The 16,363-nt window shown below is 43.3% G+C and overlaps 1 protein-coding gene across 2 annotated transcripts in view; it reads right to left on the bottom strand.

The window, feature by feature from the left end:
* The window catches only part of ADGRD1 (adhesion G protein-coupled receptor D1), a 284,026-nt gene that overhangs the window by 214,566 nt on the left and 53,097 nt on the right, over positions 1–16,363 (bottom strand). For both annotated transcript variants that reach the window (XM_083589948.1, XM_083589949.1), the window contains 2 exons: positions 13,579–13,654; positions 1,507–1,648 (listed from right to left, as the gene is read on the bottom strand). In XM_083589948.1, coding sequence (XP_083446074.1) covers positions 1,507–1,648; positions 13,579–13,654 — 218 coding nt within the window. The remainder of the gene's footprint in view (positions 1–1,506; positions 1,649–13,578; positions 13,655–16,363) is intronic.

Here is a 16,363-nt window from a genome sequence, read left to right on the forward strand (position 1 = left end):
CCTCTGGTAAACTGGTTGTGCAGATTACAAACAGCATGGGAAAATGTAGGAGTGTGTGGCTCAGCTCTAAGTTGAGTAAACCATGGTTTGCTGCACTCAGAGCCTAAGAGTAAACTATGGTTTGCTGCCAAAGGGAAGCAGAAGCTATGGTTAAGACAAGGAGAATAAGGAAGACTAGTCTAAATTTAAATTAAAATAAGGGAAGATTTGCTGAACAATCGATAAGAATTTGGAATACAGAAAAGGGAGGCATGAGGAAGTCGGGGAAGAAAGGTATAAGAAATTAGGATATGAAATGATACATGTTTTTTGTTCTGTTTTTGTCTTTGTATGTTTATGTATGTTGTGTTTATATGGAAAAAATAAAAATATTATAAAAAAAAAACAAAGGGAAGCAGAAGCTTCTAATCTCCCTCCTTCTTGGGTGGGAGAAGGGGAGGAGAGTGGATGCAAGCCCTTGTGTGAATGCAAGCCATTGAATTTTCCTCCAGCAGGTTATGAAAAAGGAAAAAAAATATGTGTCTGCATTCCTATAACAATTCTTTATTAAGCCTCTAAAATAGCTAGATGCTGTACAAAAAAAAATAAGAACAACACAGGCCACACCTGCAGGCTTGGAAGCTAGATGCAGAGAGAAAGAAAATACTAAGAAAAGGAAGGATAAGATATGGCTTAAAGGAGCACAACACAGAGAGAAAGAGCCAGAATTTCAGCCCAAATTCCTTCTCAAGGCAGCTTATAGTACAAAATAGAAAATGCAAAATGTCCAACAGCAATTATACAAAGGAGGGAAGCTAAAAAAAGATGGCAAAGAATATGCCCATAGCAAGGAGACGAGGATGAACAACAGATCTCATAAGAATCTAAAAACCTGACAGAATAGAAAATACCATCATTTTCTCTACAACCTAGGGGCCACTCTTGAAGAGGCCATGTTCCATTTTCACAATCCTTCTCTACCACATAGCATTAAACCATCAGCTGTAAACAGTAACCAACAGAGAAACTGCCAAAACCATGTCCAGCCAACTCAACAGGGCAATGCTATTTCCAGTCTGCCATAGTGTGACACTGAGCTCCTTCAGAAGGAAGGACAGGATATAAATTCAATAAATAAAATAATAGTCAAGGCTGGGTATAATTTGTGACTCCATGAAAGCATCATTCAAAATATCATACTCAGAGAATGTCATCATTCTTTTTAATAAATACAAGTTTCTAGATCTCAAGAGCTGTATTACTTTGAAAGTGAGCTTGAGGCAGAGTGGCTGGGTGAGTACAGGGTGGAAGCATAGGGTGTCTCACACAACAACAAAACAAGCACCCGCCGTACATTTTAGCCCTACACGTAACTAATAGAGGAACAACAACTGTTAAACACAGATGTCTCACATTGGCATAGTTTACGCAAGTCCCGAAATTCTGCTGCGCTTGATACCGAACGTGTCATACAGAGTTACAGACATCATAGCAAAGTAGCAAGTTAAAGGATTCATCACTCCTTACCAGTTTGTGTCTCAAATGGATGGTAATGAGAGGAGAACCGGACAAATTGTGGGACAATGTCGGTGGGGGTTCCACTTTCAGGGAGATAAGGTAGCTGCTTGCAAAAATCATGCACTCCTTGCAGGCAGCAGCTTCAGGAATTCTGAGAAAGAAAGAAGAAGCGGGATGTTTGTAGTTGGTTGTGTATTTTGATGTCTAATCTGCCCCATCCTGAGAACTTAAGCAGGTACCACTGCCTTTTTAAAATAACAAAAAACAGCAGCAACACTTAGCCTCTCTGAAACAGAGGTGGACAAACTGTGTACCTAGTGCTGCTTTTGACTTTTTGTCTGATTTCAAAAGCCCTTGGCAATTTGTCAGTTCAGACCCCTGCCAAGAGCAGCTCACTGTTTGGAGATGGAAATGGGAGCAGTCAGAGAAGTGCTTTCTTTCTGGGGGACGCAGGGGTACGCATACCCCTAAACATTTTGTGAATCTAAGTCGACTGGACCTAATGGTCAGGGCTACCTTTATCTTTACAGTGGTACCTCTGGTTAAGAACTTAATTCATTCTGGAGGTCCGTTCTTAACCTGAAACTGCTCTTAACCTGAAGCACCACTTTAGCTAATGGGGCCTCCCGCAGCTGCCACCGCACAATTTCTGTTTTCATCCTGAAGCAAAGTTCCTAACCTGAGGTACTACTTCTGGGTTAGCAGAGTCTGTAACCTGAAGCGTATGTAACCCAAAGTGTTTGTAACCCGAGGTACCACTGTACCTATTTCAATATGAGTAGGAAAATGAGAGTAACCCTAAACATTTTTTTAGAAAAAAGCACTGGGCGAGGGGGGGGGGATAAGGGGCGCCAAAAAGAGAGAGAGAGAAAGGGTCTCCTGCCCCCTGAAGATGGACAGATCTGTCAATTTTAATAAATTATTATTATTATTATTATTATTATTATTATTATTATTATTATTTATACCCCGCCCATCTGGCTGGGTTTCCCCAGCCACTCTGGGCAGCTTCCAACAAAATACTAAAATACAATAGTCTGTTAAACATTAAAAGCTTCCCTAAGCAGGGCTGCCTTCAGATGTCTTTTAGTTTCTCTCACTTTCATTTCTCCACATTTCCACAAGATTTTACTTTATTTGTTAGTTTAGTTTGTTTATTTATTTATTAGATTTACATACCTCCCTTCATCAAAAGATCTCAGGGCAATTCACAAGATGAAAACACAAATAAATAGTTAAAACATAAATGACAAGTCCTCAGAAAAATTCACCAGCATTTTGATGTGAATTTCTCCCAACAGCCACATTTTTATATGCATATTTAAAATAATATGCATATTTTGCAGTGCAATTTTGCAAAGCTTTATATTTTTACATGTCCCGCCCCCCACTAACATGTGCACTTTTATGCACCTTTTGCTCCGGTATATGCATTTCTGTACACAATTCTTGGCTGAAGGATGGCATTGCAAAATTCAGAGAAGTGTGAATTTCAGAAGATGGCTGAGTTTCGGTTCACATTTTGTTTCAGAAAATACAAATCAAGAAGGTTTGCCTTGAAATGCAAACTGAATCAAATTTCTCCTCTATCCCTCCATCCCACCCACCTCTGGCTCTGCTCCCTGGTGACATGTAACCCCCCCCAACAAATTATCAGGAGTGTAGCCCTCAGCAAAAACAAACAGGTTGCATGCTACTGCCCTACAACGTACAAAACAATAATTCATAGCCCTTCTGGAAACATATTTAAGACTTGGATGCTGATGGCACACGGATAAGCTCCTTAAACCCTGCTGACTTCAGTGAGATTTATGCAGCCTAATTGTACATTTATTTCTAAAATTTAAAACCCAGCAGACTCACTAATCCAATAGGATCAAAGGCTAACTTTGCTGGTGAAAGATCTGTGTCACGTGACTTGTGGCATTGCCCAGTGCTGTCTCCAGAGCTATGGAGCATGGCAGCCTCTGCTCAATTAATATGTTGCAACCTTCCCCGGGACCTAAGTGAGGATGGTGGTGAGGATGAGGAGGTTGAATAATAATAATAATAATAATAATAATAATAATAATAATAATAATAATTTATTTGTACCCCACCCATCTGGCTGGGTTTCCCCAGCCACTCTGGGCAGCTTCCAACAAAGATTAAAAATACATTAAAATGTCACACATTAAAAACATCCCTGAACAGAGCTGCCTTCAGATGTCTTCTAAATGTCAGGAAGTTGTTTATCTCTTTGCCATCTGATGGGAGGGCGTTCCACGGGGGGGGTGCCACTACCGAGAAGGCCCTCTGCCTGGTTCCCTGTAGCTTTGCTTCTCGCAGTGAGGGAACCACCAGAAGGCCCTCGGCGCTGGACCTCAGTGTCCAGGCAGAACTATGGAGGTGGAGACGCTCCTTCAGGTATACTGGGCCGAGGCCATTTAGGGCTTTAAAGGTCAACACCAACACTTTGAATTGTGCTCAGAGATGTACTGGGAGCCAATGCAGATCTCTCAGAACCGGTGTTATGTGGTCTCGGGGGCTGCCCCCAGGCACCAGTCTAGCTGCCGCATTCTGGATTAGTTGTAGTTTCCGGGTCACCTTCAAAGGTAGTCCCACGTAGAGTGCATTGCAGTAGTCCAAGCAGACTGTTCCACCAACCTCAGCCTGCCCTCAGCCTGCCTGTCTTCTTACATACAATCACAGCCTGCCATATTCCTCCTCCTCCATCTCAGTGTGGCCCTTGAACTCTTATAGAAGAGCTTGGAAGACAACATTAGGCTTAGTTGGCTGTGCCTCTCATTGGCTGTGTAATGTGTGAACGGCCCCTGCAGGCTGTGTTCAGTGCAACCTGAGGGGAGATTTCAGGAAAGGCAACCTGAACTATCCCCTTAGCGGAGAGGTAGGATGTTGCAAATGAGGGTCCTGACTGTTTGTTTGGGGAGGGGGTTATTTTTAAGACATAATAGTTGGGCTTTTATGCTAGCCAGATCCTTTTTTATGATCCAAACTTGTTGCCTTCAGGTGCTCCCCATGTCCAAGTTCCAGAAGAGCCAGTGTGGTGTAGAGGTTAGAAGAGGCATAGGCAAACTCAGTCCTCCAGATGTTTTGGGACTACAACTCCCATCATCCCCAGCTAACAGGACCAGTGGTCACAGATGATGGGAGCTGTAGTCCCAAAACATCTGGAGGGCCAAGTTTGCCTATGCCTAGGTTAAAGCGAGTGGGGGGGGTTCCCCAAGCTTTGGAAACTTTTTTGAAATTGTAAAAGACTGTTGTGGACACAAAAACAACATGGCTTCCAGAGGGTAGCCACAAAATGGCTGCTATGGTCGCCTGTCTGGATAGAATAGTAACTTGCCTTAAAAACTGGGGAGAAAGCGGAGTTGGGATCTCCATCTCTGAATGAAAATCTGACTCATGTGTGTGGGGTGGTGGTGGAAGTGGTGATGATCCAGTATAGAGAGTAGGGATGAGGCCCATGTAGAGCTGAGTTGAAATTTCCACTCAGTCATGGATCTCACTTTCAGTCTTACCCAGGCATAGCCAACATGGCAGCCTCTGGATGTTGTTGGACTACAATTCCCCTCAGCCACAGTCCTCATGAGATGCTGGGAGTTGTAGTCTAAGCTCAGCTGGAGGTTTGTTGAAAAGAGATAATTGTAGAGAGAGCAGAGCCATTGATACCACTTTGCATAGTTTAGGATTTTTTAAAAAAGAAGAAGAACCAAGGTAAACAATCACCCCTCATTTCCTTTACTGCATTTCATAAGCTTCTTTCTACAATGCCTTTCTGTCAACACAGACAATTATATTTCCTGATGGGCCCACCTTAGATGACTGAAGATAAATCTCCATGAAGTGAGGGGTACAAAGGGAAAACTTCCCACACCGACAGCCTGGGCTCTCCTTTCAGAGGCCAATATTTTGCAAATTATTATTTGGGCATGTTATTTATAGCCCTGTTATGAAAGAGGCCCATCTTGTCCAGAAAGTGTTTGCTTCTCAAAGATAGCATAATTCAAACCAGGGCTCCAAGGGAAGCCAAGCTGGCTCAACCTCTCATTAGAAAACCTGCCAGAAAAGATATTTTCCTAGCTTGAGGGAATTTCGATGAGTGGTGTTTAAATAATTGTGTTGTTTTCACTTTCTCTCTTTCTTTTCTTTTAAGGGGGCTAAATTTTGCAGTTGCAGGTGAATTTTCGCTATCATAATTTGATTTCTCTACATTTCCTGCTGAATGTCTGATACACAGAAAAATGTTTTCATTGGAGAGTGGTTTTTAAATTTGTGATGGCTCAATTTAACATGAAACCCTCTTTTTTGATACTGGTTGCAAATATGGATCCACTATTCGTTGGCGTCCATCTGTCTCAGGAGACAATGGAGGAGTGTGCCTATAGACTCACTGAAACTAATGGACATGGTTAACTAATAGACATGATTTCAGTATGCTTATTCTGAGCAGAATTTAGCTGGATGCAAGCCCAAGTGAGGAGCCATGCATGTCTGAATACAGACTTTGATTCCTGCCTATATCCTTCTCCTGGTCAACAGCTGAATATGCCTACTGATTCCCCTGAAAGGTGCTTGAAGAGATACACAAATATTATGTGCTGAACCTGTGGCAGCCTCTCACACATGCAAGACAGCGCTGGATGCTGCAAGCATCAAGTAGTGGCTGAAGATGTGTGAGCCAGTCTGCAGTCAAAAGCCTCTAACCTATGGTTCGGCGATTTTATTTCATTATTTATTTATTTATTTATTTACTTTAAATTGAATTTATATACCACCCTATTATAAGTTTGTACCAGTCACTTTTATCCATCTTTTGGATTCACTGTTAAAATGCAGTATTTTTAAGTATTTCTGCTAAGAGAGGACAAAAGAAGCACACTGAAACTGAGAAAAGTATCTAAGGGTGTTAGCATGTACAAGCATATATTTTTTTTACATATCATTACTAGCAGTTCGAAAGCACGTCAAAGTGCAAGTAGATAAATAGGTACCACTCCGGCGGGAAGGTAAACGGCATTTCCGTGCACTGCTCTGGTTCACCAGAAGCGGCTTAGTCATGCTGGCCACATGACCCGGAAGCTGTAAGCCGGCTCCCTCGGCCAGTAAAGCGAGATGAGCGCCGCAACCCCAGAGTTGGTCACGACTGGACCTAATGGTCAGGGGTCCCTTTACCTTTAAGGGTGCATAGGATTGCAGCCCTAAAGACTTAAATCGGGGTAGCCAGCTTGGTGCCTTCCAGATGTTGATGGACTACAACTCCCACAATCCCTGACTATTGGCTTATGCCAGAGGGGGCTGATAGTTGTGGTCCACAGCATATGGAGGGCACTGCCTTGGCTAACCCTGAGTGGAAAGGAAGGACCTTTAAAAGAAAATGAGATTGTAAAAATGCTCATTAGGGGCATATTAATAGGCAGTATAAACACACACAAAAAATTGTGCATCAGTGCAAGCAAGGAGAAAGATGACTGATGATTTGCAAGCATTCCTCAGCTAGCTGGACTTTGATTCACCAAGCAATGGGGGAAGTAAGGCCAAGCTAGCATTCCTGGAATTACTATTTTCTCCAAAGAACTGAGGTGCCATCCAGATTTTAAGAGATGGGATTTGCTTAAGTATACAACCAGTAAGGAAGTCAGAGAATTCCAAAGGAAACAGAAATGGGAGCAGAAATTGCCGATTTTTGCTCATTCATCCCATGTCCGGAACAGAGATCAACCCATAAAATAACAATCGGGATTTGCCGCTCATGGTGTTTTCAGTCTGCAAACAATACACAACAACACAATATTGATGATATTCTATTTGCAGATTTGCAAGGCATTTCCTTCGCAATGAAGTGACTGGTGTGAAAGAACTTGATGATAATGTAGTTAATTGCATTACCAATCACATAACGTTTCACCATAGTGGACAGCAAGACGAAGGCTGTTGTTTTTTCTCGGAAGCCAAATATTGGCTGAATGGAAACGGTGCTGCGTGTAGGGTGAATACAGGGCAAAATGGAGATCAGCACCTTCTTACATCCCTAATGAGAAATAGTTGTGTGTGTGGAGCCTCTGGTCTCCCACGCCTTTTCTCTGTCTGTGGGAAGTAAAACATTCCAGCCCCATTTGCCAGAACAAATTATCGAGATAATACATCTTATACAGCTAATGGCCCATAAATTATGGCCTCTTGGGATTTGGTATCACAGTAAGAAATATTGCACTTCCCTGAGGATGATTGCTTCACACAACCCAGTTAGCCACCCAAGTGAAGAGTATGGTAACTTCTCTACAGGCTGCTGAGCTATAAGTGCCCCATCCTCTACCTCCATCCGCCAGAACCTCTGCTGATGTCTCAGTGGCGTAGCGTGGGGGGTGCAGGGGGGGCGGGCCGCACCGGGCGCAACATCTGGGGTTAGGGCAAATCCATGGGTTAGGGGGCGCAAATCCACGGGTTAGGGGGCGCAAATCCACGGGTTAGGGGGCGCAAATTACTTGCCTTGCCCCGGGTGCTGACAACCCACGCTACGCCACTGTGATGTCTTAATTGTCTTGCTGCTAACATTTGCTTCCACTTAGTCCCAAAATAGGGATAGTACCTCTGGCAGGTAGTTTGTCCACCTTTGGTCCCCACCCTGCACTGAGCTCTCACCTGTGGCTCAGGTAAAGGGAAAGGGACCCCTGACCATTAGGTCCAGTCGTGGCCAACTCTGGGGTTGCAGCCTCATCTTGCTTTATTGGCCAAGGGAGCCAGCCAATGTGGTCAGCATGACTAAGCCGCTTCTGGCAAACCAGAACAGCGCACGGAAACGCCGTTTACCTTCCCGCCGGAGCGGTACCTATTTATCTACTTGCACTTTGATGTGCTTTTGAACTGCTAGGTTGGCAGGAGCAGGGACCGAGCAACGGGAGCTCACCCCATCGCGGGGATTCAAACCACTGACCTTCTGATCGGCAAGCCCTAGGCTCTGTGGTTTAACCCACAGCGCCACCCGCGTCCCCCTGTGGCTCAGAGAAGCAGCCAAGACCACCAGAATGCCTATATTACACAAATCCAATTGGAAAAAAACCACATAAATGTATTAGGCCATATAGTAACAATTGCAAAGTTATTTACTAGAAACTACTTCTCAAAAATTAGATATTAGAAAGCAGCTTTTCAGTTGATCACCAAGTCCAGTATGTACAAAGTACAAATCCTATTTTGTCAGCACCGTAGTACATTCTTTTCTAATTTCTTCACTTTCTCTTGTACTACGGCACTGACAAAATAGGGTTTGCATTTTGTACATACTGGACTTGGTGAGCAACTGAAAAGCCTCCGCTGCCTGGGAGGGGGGTATCTTTGGAACAAGAAAAAGCTAAGGAGTTAAGTTCTACACAAATCCTGAGTGGAGACGGTTGGATGGTGCCTTGTACATCTTCTGGCAACTCCTGCAGCCAAGTTGGTGCCAAAGGCATTGCTTTGCTTTCCTTTGGATCACATCAGTGTGATAGGTCTTGTCGCCTGGGCAGCCCAGGACCTCAATACACACTGCCCAGGCTTATCCTCTAGGAAGATTACTTCGGTGCTGATAACACAGCAGTTTGACTTCACCCCCAAAGGTGCTCTCCAACGTCTCTTGAGACAGACAGATGCCAACCAGATCCAAAACTTACTTGCCGCTGAAAGTCACTCATACTCACAGGAAGTGTTATCTGGGCCCATTTAAGAACATCAGCATGATCATGTGATAAAGCTTTTTCCTGGAGCACAACTCTTTTCAAGGCTGCAAGTGGAGGTTGCATATTTGACTGATCCCCTTGTGGAAAAAGTTCTATGTACTTATATGTTGTTGTTGTTGTTTAGTCGTCCGACTCTTCGTGACCCCATGGACCAGAGCACGCCAGGCACTTCTGTCTTCCACTGCCTCCCGCAGTTTGATCAAACTCATGCTGGTAGCTTCAAGAACACCATCCAACCATCTCATCCTCTGTCGTCCCCTTCTCCTTGTGCCCTCCATCTTTCCCAACATCAGGGTCTTTTCCAGGGAGTCTTCTCTTCTCATGAGGTGTCCAAAGTATTGGAGCCTCAGCTTCAGGATCTGTCCTTCCAATGAGCACTCAGGGCTGATTTCCTTCAGAATGGAGAGGTTTGATCTTCTTGCAGTCCATGGGACTCTCAAGAGTCTCCTCCAGCACCATAATTCAAAAGCATCAATTCTTCGGCGATCAGCCTTCTTTATGGTCCAGCTCTCACTTCCATACATCACTACTGGGAAAACCATAGCTTTTACTATACGGACCTTTGTTGGCAAGGTGATGTCTCTGCTTTTTAAGATGTTGTCTAGGTTTGCCATCGCCTTTCTCCCAAGGAGCAGGCGTCTTTTAATTTCGTGACTGCTGTCACCATCTGCAGTGATCATGGAGCCCAAGAAAGTAAAATCTCTTACTGCCTCCATTTCTTCCCCTTCTATTTGCCAGGAGGTGATGGGACCAGTGGCCATGATCTTCGTTTTTTTGATGTTGAGCTTCAGACCATATTTTGCGCTCTCCTCTTTCACCCTCAATAAAAGGTTCTTTAATTCCTCCTCACTTTCTGCCATCAAGGTTGTGTCATCTGCATATCTGAGGTTATTGATATTTCTTCCAGCTATCTTAATTCCGGCTTCGGATTCATCCAGCCTAGCCTTTCGCATGATGAATTCTGCATATAAGTTAAATAAGCAGGGAGACAATATACAGCCTTGTCGTACTCCTTTCCCAATTTTGAACCAATCAGTTGTTCTATATCCAGTTCTAACTGTAGCTTCTTGTCCCACATAGAGATTTCTTAGGAGAGGTGATCAGGCACTCCCATTTCTTTAAGAACTTGCCATAGTTTGCTGTGGTCGACACAGTCAAAGGTTTTTGCATAGTCAATGAAGCAGAAGTAGATGTCTTTCTGGAACTCTCTAGCTTTCTCCATAATCCAGCGCATGTTTGCAATTTGGTCTCTGGTTCCTCTGCCTCTTCAAAATCCAGCTTGCACTTCTGGGAGTTCTCGGTCCACATACTGCTTGAGCCTTCCTTGTAGAATTTTAAGCATAACCTTGCTAGTGTGTGAAATGAGTGCAATTGTGTGGTAGTTGGAGCATTCTTTGGCACTGCCCTTCTTTGGGATTGGGATGTAGACTGATCTTCTCCAATCCTCTGGCCACTGCTGAGTTTTCCAAACTTGCTGGCATATTGAGTGTAGCACCTTAACAGCATCATCTTTTACAATTTTAAATAGTTCAGCTGGAATACCATCACTTCCACTGGCCTTGTTATTTGCAGTGCTTTCTAAGGCCCATTTGACTTCACTCTCCAGGATGTCTGGCTCAAGGTCAGCAACCACACTACCTGGGGTGTACGAGATATCCATATCTTTCTGGTATAATTCCTCTGTGTATTCTTGCCACCTCTTCTTGATGTCTTCTGCTTCTGTTAGGTCCTTACCACTTTTGTCCTTTATTATGGTAATCTTTGTACAAAATGTTCCTTTCATATTTCCGATTTTCTTGAACAGATCTCTGGTTCTTCCCATTCTGTTGTTTTCCTCTATTTCTTTGCATTGCTCATTTAAGAAGGCCTTCTTGTCTCTCCTTGCTATTCTTTGGAAATCTGCATTCAATTTCCTGTATCTTTCACTATCTCCCTCACATTTTGCTTGCCTTCTCTCCCCCGCTATTTGTAAGGCCTCGTTGGACAGCCACTTTGCTTTCTTGCATTTCTTTTTCATTGGGATGGTTTTAGTTGCTGCCTCCTGTATAATGTTGCGAGCCTCCACCCATAGTTCTTCAGGCACTCTGTCCAGCAAATCTAAATCCTTAAACCTGTTCCTCACTTCCACTGTGAGGGATTTGGTTTAGATTGTATCTTGCCGGCCCAGAGGTTTTTCCTACTTTCTTCAGTTTAAGCTTGAATTTTGCTATAAGAAGCTGATGATCTGAGCCACAGTCAGCTCCAGGTCTTGTTTTTGCTGACTGTATAGAGCTTCTCCATCTTTGGCTGCAGAGAATATAATCAATCTGATTTCGATGTTGCCCATCTGGTGATGTCCATGTGTAGAGTCGTCTCTTGTGTTGTTGGAAAAGCGTGTTTGTGATGACCAGCTTGTTCTCTTGACAGAACTCTATTAGCCTTTGCCCTGCTTCGTTTTGATCTCCAAGGCCAAACTTGCCAGTTGTTCCTTTTATCTCTTGATTCCCTACTTTAGCATTCCAATCCCCTATAATGAGAAGAACATCCTTCTTTGGTGTCACTTCTATAAGGTGTTGTAAGTCTTCATAGAATTGGTCAATTTCAGTTTCTTCAGCACCAGTAGTTGATGCATAAACTTGGATTACTGTGATGTTAAAAGGTCTGCCTTGGATTCGTATCGAGATCATTCTATCATTTTTGAGATTGCATCCCAGTACAGCTTTCGCCACTCTTTTGTTGACTATGAGGGCCACTCCATTTCTTTTACGGGTTTCTTGCCCACAGTAGTAGATATGATAGTCATCCGAACTGAATTTGCTTATAAGAACTGAATGTACTTATATAGGAAGGCAGAAAACTGCACAACAGCAGGCCAGCCTACCCATCTAGACTAGTGCTGTCTACTCTAACTGGCAGCAACTCGTTAGAGCCTGTGGCAGGTCCCTCCCATCACCTGCCATTTTCTCCTTGATAATGAGGGGTATTTCCAGACTGTCAGTTTTGAATTGTACTTGGAAACGTACTGCTCTGCCTCTGAGCTAGGTCCCTTCCCCACCCAACCTTGCTATGGTATGAGGGAAAGGGGGCTGGGGCTGCCACTCCAGGCATCAATCTTTTTCAGCAGTAATTACCTGAGTTAATGCATTTAGACTATGCTTATATATATGATTGTCTTGAATTGGCTTGGGAAATTCTCAGGTCAGAGCTGGGCTGTCTTTTTGAATGGTATATTGCTCTTAGTTCCCTTTGTTTTAATCTATGGGACATGTCACTGGTGCAATGCAGAAAGTAAATGGATCCGAGTGCTTTATCTGCTTTAGTGGTGTAAAAATTAGCCAAGTGCGTATGGGAAAGGTGGAGGAGGTGGAAGAACGCTATACTTCACTGGCGATGTTAGTATTAGTCTGTCATGCTGTTTGAAGTGCGAACAAGGTGTGATCTTTACAAAAGGAGAAGTGAACATTAAACTTGCGGTAGAGGGAGGTGATGGCAATACATATGATTTATCTAGGCAAGGGTCCAAAGAGCTACTGGGCATACCCAGTGGGAATTATCTGAGTTTGTTTGCATTTGTTAGATACTTCAGAAAACAAATTATCTAGGCATTGCACAAAATCCACTTGAATCACAATACAATTCTGCTTGTAGGTGATCCACAGTCAGCCTTAAAAGTCCAACCCAGCGCAAGACCCAGACACAAATAGGTTGCACAGGAAAACACAATGCAGATCACATGAGCTGAAAGCAACCAGCAAATGCATGCACTGAAATTTCCAGTCATGTTACAATCCAACGTAGTGTGAAACCCAGGACTCAGCTACACTCAATTATATCATTATAACTGTGCTATAAACATGCGACACCACATGGCGCTGTAGTTTGTTCCTTTACCAGTGTGATTTTCCATTATGAGCTTTATAACACGTTTTCCTGTAACGTTTCTTTTAATGTGTCTAGATCCAGCAGAAGATGATTCACCCTCTACGAAGCCAGATGAGAACCAAAACCAGCCATCTTTCGAAATCCACACGAATTTTACAATTTAGCCAAGTAAGGCCTACAAAAACAAGCAATGTGTACAAAAACATGCATATGCTAGGCTCACATTTTAGCGAAAACAACCTACAAATCATACATTATATTAGGGGAAACTGCTTTGCACAAATTTGTATTTCAAGAGAAATTTGCACTAAAATGCTGGTGAATTCTCATGAGGACTTTTCCCAAAAAAATAATAATCTCAAACTGATATGGAAATATGCCAGGATAAATGAAAACCAAGATTGACAGACACACCCATTCCTACCAGGGTCCCACTTGTAATATTAGTACTATTCGTTATGCACAATCAACTTGCCTTTTTTTTTTTTTTTAATAAGGAACTTACTTTGTTTCTATTGGTCTGATACTTCCAAAGAACTGGTGCATGGTATGGTAGAGAAGCCCCACAATGGTTATCCAAGCTGTAGAGAGAGGAAAAGGGACAGGATGTTTATTACATGCCAGTGTTGCAGCTTGAGCAAAAAGTGGAGGGTGGGAAAGCCAATTTAAAGCCACATTGTAAATTGGCAACGTCACCTCTTCCATCATTCCCCACTTCTACTTTTATGGGGATTCCAACCATTCACTTAAAGGAAGGAGGAATACTCCTTCTCACCTCCCGACACACACATACAGTTTTAGAAAAGGAATATCAACACAGGACAGTGTAGACTTCTCACCACCTTCATAATGTAATGAAGCTAAACAGCTAAATTACCGTATTTTTTGCTCTATAAGACACACCAGACCACAAGACGCACCTAGTTTTTGGAGGAGGAAAACAAGAAAAAAAATATTCTGAATCTCAGAAGCCAGAACAACAAGAAGGATCGCTGCGCAGCAAAAGCAGCAATCCCTCTTGCTGTTCTGGCTTCTGGGATAGCTGCGTAGCCTGCATTCGCTCCATAAGACGCACACACATTTCCTCTTACTTTTTAGGAGGGAAAAGGTGAGTCTTATAGTGCAAAAAATACGGTATATAAATATTGTCTCTAGTGAAACTTCCTTCAAATGGCTTCGAACTCAAAGGCAAAATGAGTGACTAAGCATTTTGTGGAAAGGATTCACGTGAATACTAGAAATTCAGGTTTGCCCGATTGAAGTGCTCTGGGATGTGTGCCCAACCAAGCTCTACTTATAGTAGACCCATTCAGATTGATGGACTTAAGTTGATCAGTTCCATTAATTTCACAGGAACTACTCTGAGTATGATTAACTTTGGGGTTGGAAGCAACTTCAGGATCACAGAATTGTAGAGTTGGAAGGGACCTCAAGGGTCATCTAGTCCAACCCCCTTCTAGGCCAGAATCTCAATTAGATCATACATGACAGATGGCCATCCAACTTCTGCTTTAAAAGGAAGGAGAATCCACTACCTTCTGAATGAAGTCTGTTCCACTGTCAAACAGCTTATACCATTCTTCTTAATATTTAGTTGGAATCTCCTTTAATTTAATTTGAAGCCATTGGTTTGGGCCCTGCCCTGTGGAGCAGCAGAAACAAGCATGCTCCATCTTCCGGGTGACAGCTTTTTACATACAGTGGTACCTTGTTTTACGAACAGGGCTGTCTTAAGCATATGCAGCGCTGGGGTGCAAAGATCTGCCTGGCTCCTCCCCCCATTGCCCAGTCCCAGGCACGCAGGAGGGCAGAGCCAGCCAGCTGCCTCAGCGTCTTGCTGGCTCGGTCGCCCCCAAAGTCACACGCAGAGCCACCTGCAGCAGAAGTCTCAGCGCTCCGGCCAATGGGTGGGCTCTTCCCCAGACTCAACTCTCAGGCCCCAGTCTCTCGGCCTGGCGCCCCTGAGAGCCCAGCACCCAGGTGCCCGGCACCCCTAGCGCCTATGAGTAAGGCGGCCCTGTTTATGAACTTAATCCATTCCAGAAATCTGTTCTTAAACCAAAGCGTTTGTAAACCAAGGCGTGCTTTCCCATAGCAGTGGGGGACTCAATTTACAAATGGAACACACTCAACAGGAAGCGGAACATGTTCTGCTTCCAAGGCAAAGGTCACACAGGTTTGCTGCGTTCTTAATCCAAGTTGTTCATAAACTAAGCTGTTCTTAAACCAAGGTACCACTGTATTTGAAGATGGCTATCAGATCTTCTCTCTATTTCCTCTTTACCAGGCTAAACTTCCTCAACCGATCCTCTTAAGGCTTGGTTTCCAGACCCTTGATCACTTTGGTCACCCTCCTCTGCATATCTTCCAGACCATCCAGATCCTTCTTAAACTGTAGTACCCAGAACTGGACACAGTATTTCAGGTGAGGTCTGACCAAGACAGAATGGAGTGATGCTATTACATTCCTTGATCCAGGTTTACATCCCTTAATATGGACCTCCTATCATCCTACTGCAACAAATGCATTTTTATTTAAAACAAAAAACAGACTTTTTGCAAGTAGGAAAGCAACAGGGAAATGCACCAAAGTGTATGCAAAGAATGAATAATTAAGGTGAAGGTGTATAAACAGTGTGCAAGCAAATCAGAATGAATGCTCATTGTCATATAACCTCCCTGCAAATGAATCAAAACGAATGCTGAATAGAGACTGAATAGAGTCTAACCTCAACATAAGTGTTGTGCAATCAAATCAAGACAAATGCTTTGTAAACAGGTCATCTGGAGAACCACAATGCAAAGAGCAATTCAAACAATCCTTCATAAATAGATTTTAAAATGCACATTCTACCCTGCAAAGTTGCATCTGTTTTATACAAGCCACTTCTAAGCCATGACTTCGCATCCACCCCCTCCCAAAAATCCTCGGAAATATGATTAGGTGACGGTCTCTAATCTATCCCACAGAACTGTGGTTCCTAGAATTCCATGGAGAGAAAGAACAGCTGCGCAACTAGTTTAAACAACCAAGAGTCTCATGGTTCCTTATTAAGACTTATTGTGGCTCAATAAATCTATCTTTAAGGTACTCCCAAACTTCTTTTTGCTGCTTCGTTTCTGCGGCAAGGAACCAACACGATTTGACTGTGCAGTGCAGATGTGACTGCTGACAATGAACAGCCTTAGCTGCATGTGATTCAGATGAAATAATGTGAAGTTGTAGGAAATATGCTGGTGCTCAGACATTGCTGGCTAAAGACTAGATGGCAACACCTAGATTAGATGAG

The sequence above is a fragment of the Podarcis filfolensis genome (assembly GCF_964270895.1).
Source record: "Podarcis filfolensis genome assembly, chromosome: 16".
In the NCBI taxonomy this organism is placed as follows: domain Eukaryota; kingdom Metazoa; phylum Chordata; class Lepidosauria; order Squamata; family Lacertidae; genus Podarcis; species Podarcis filfolensis.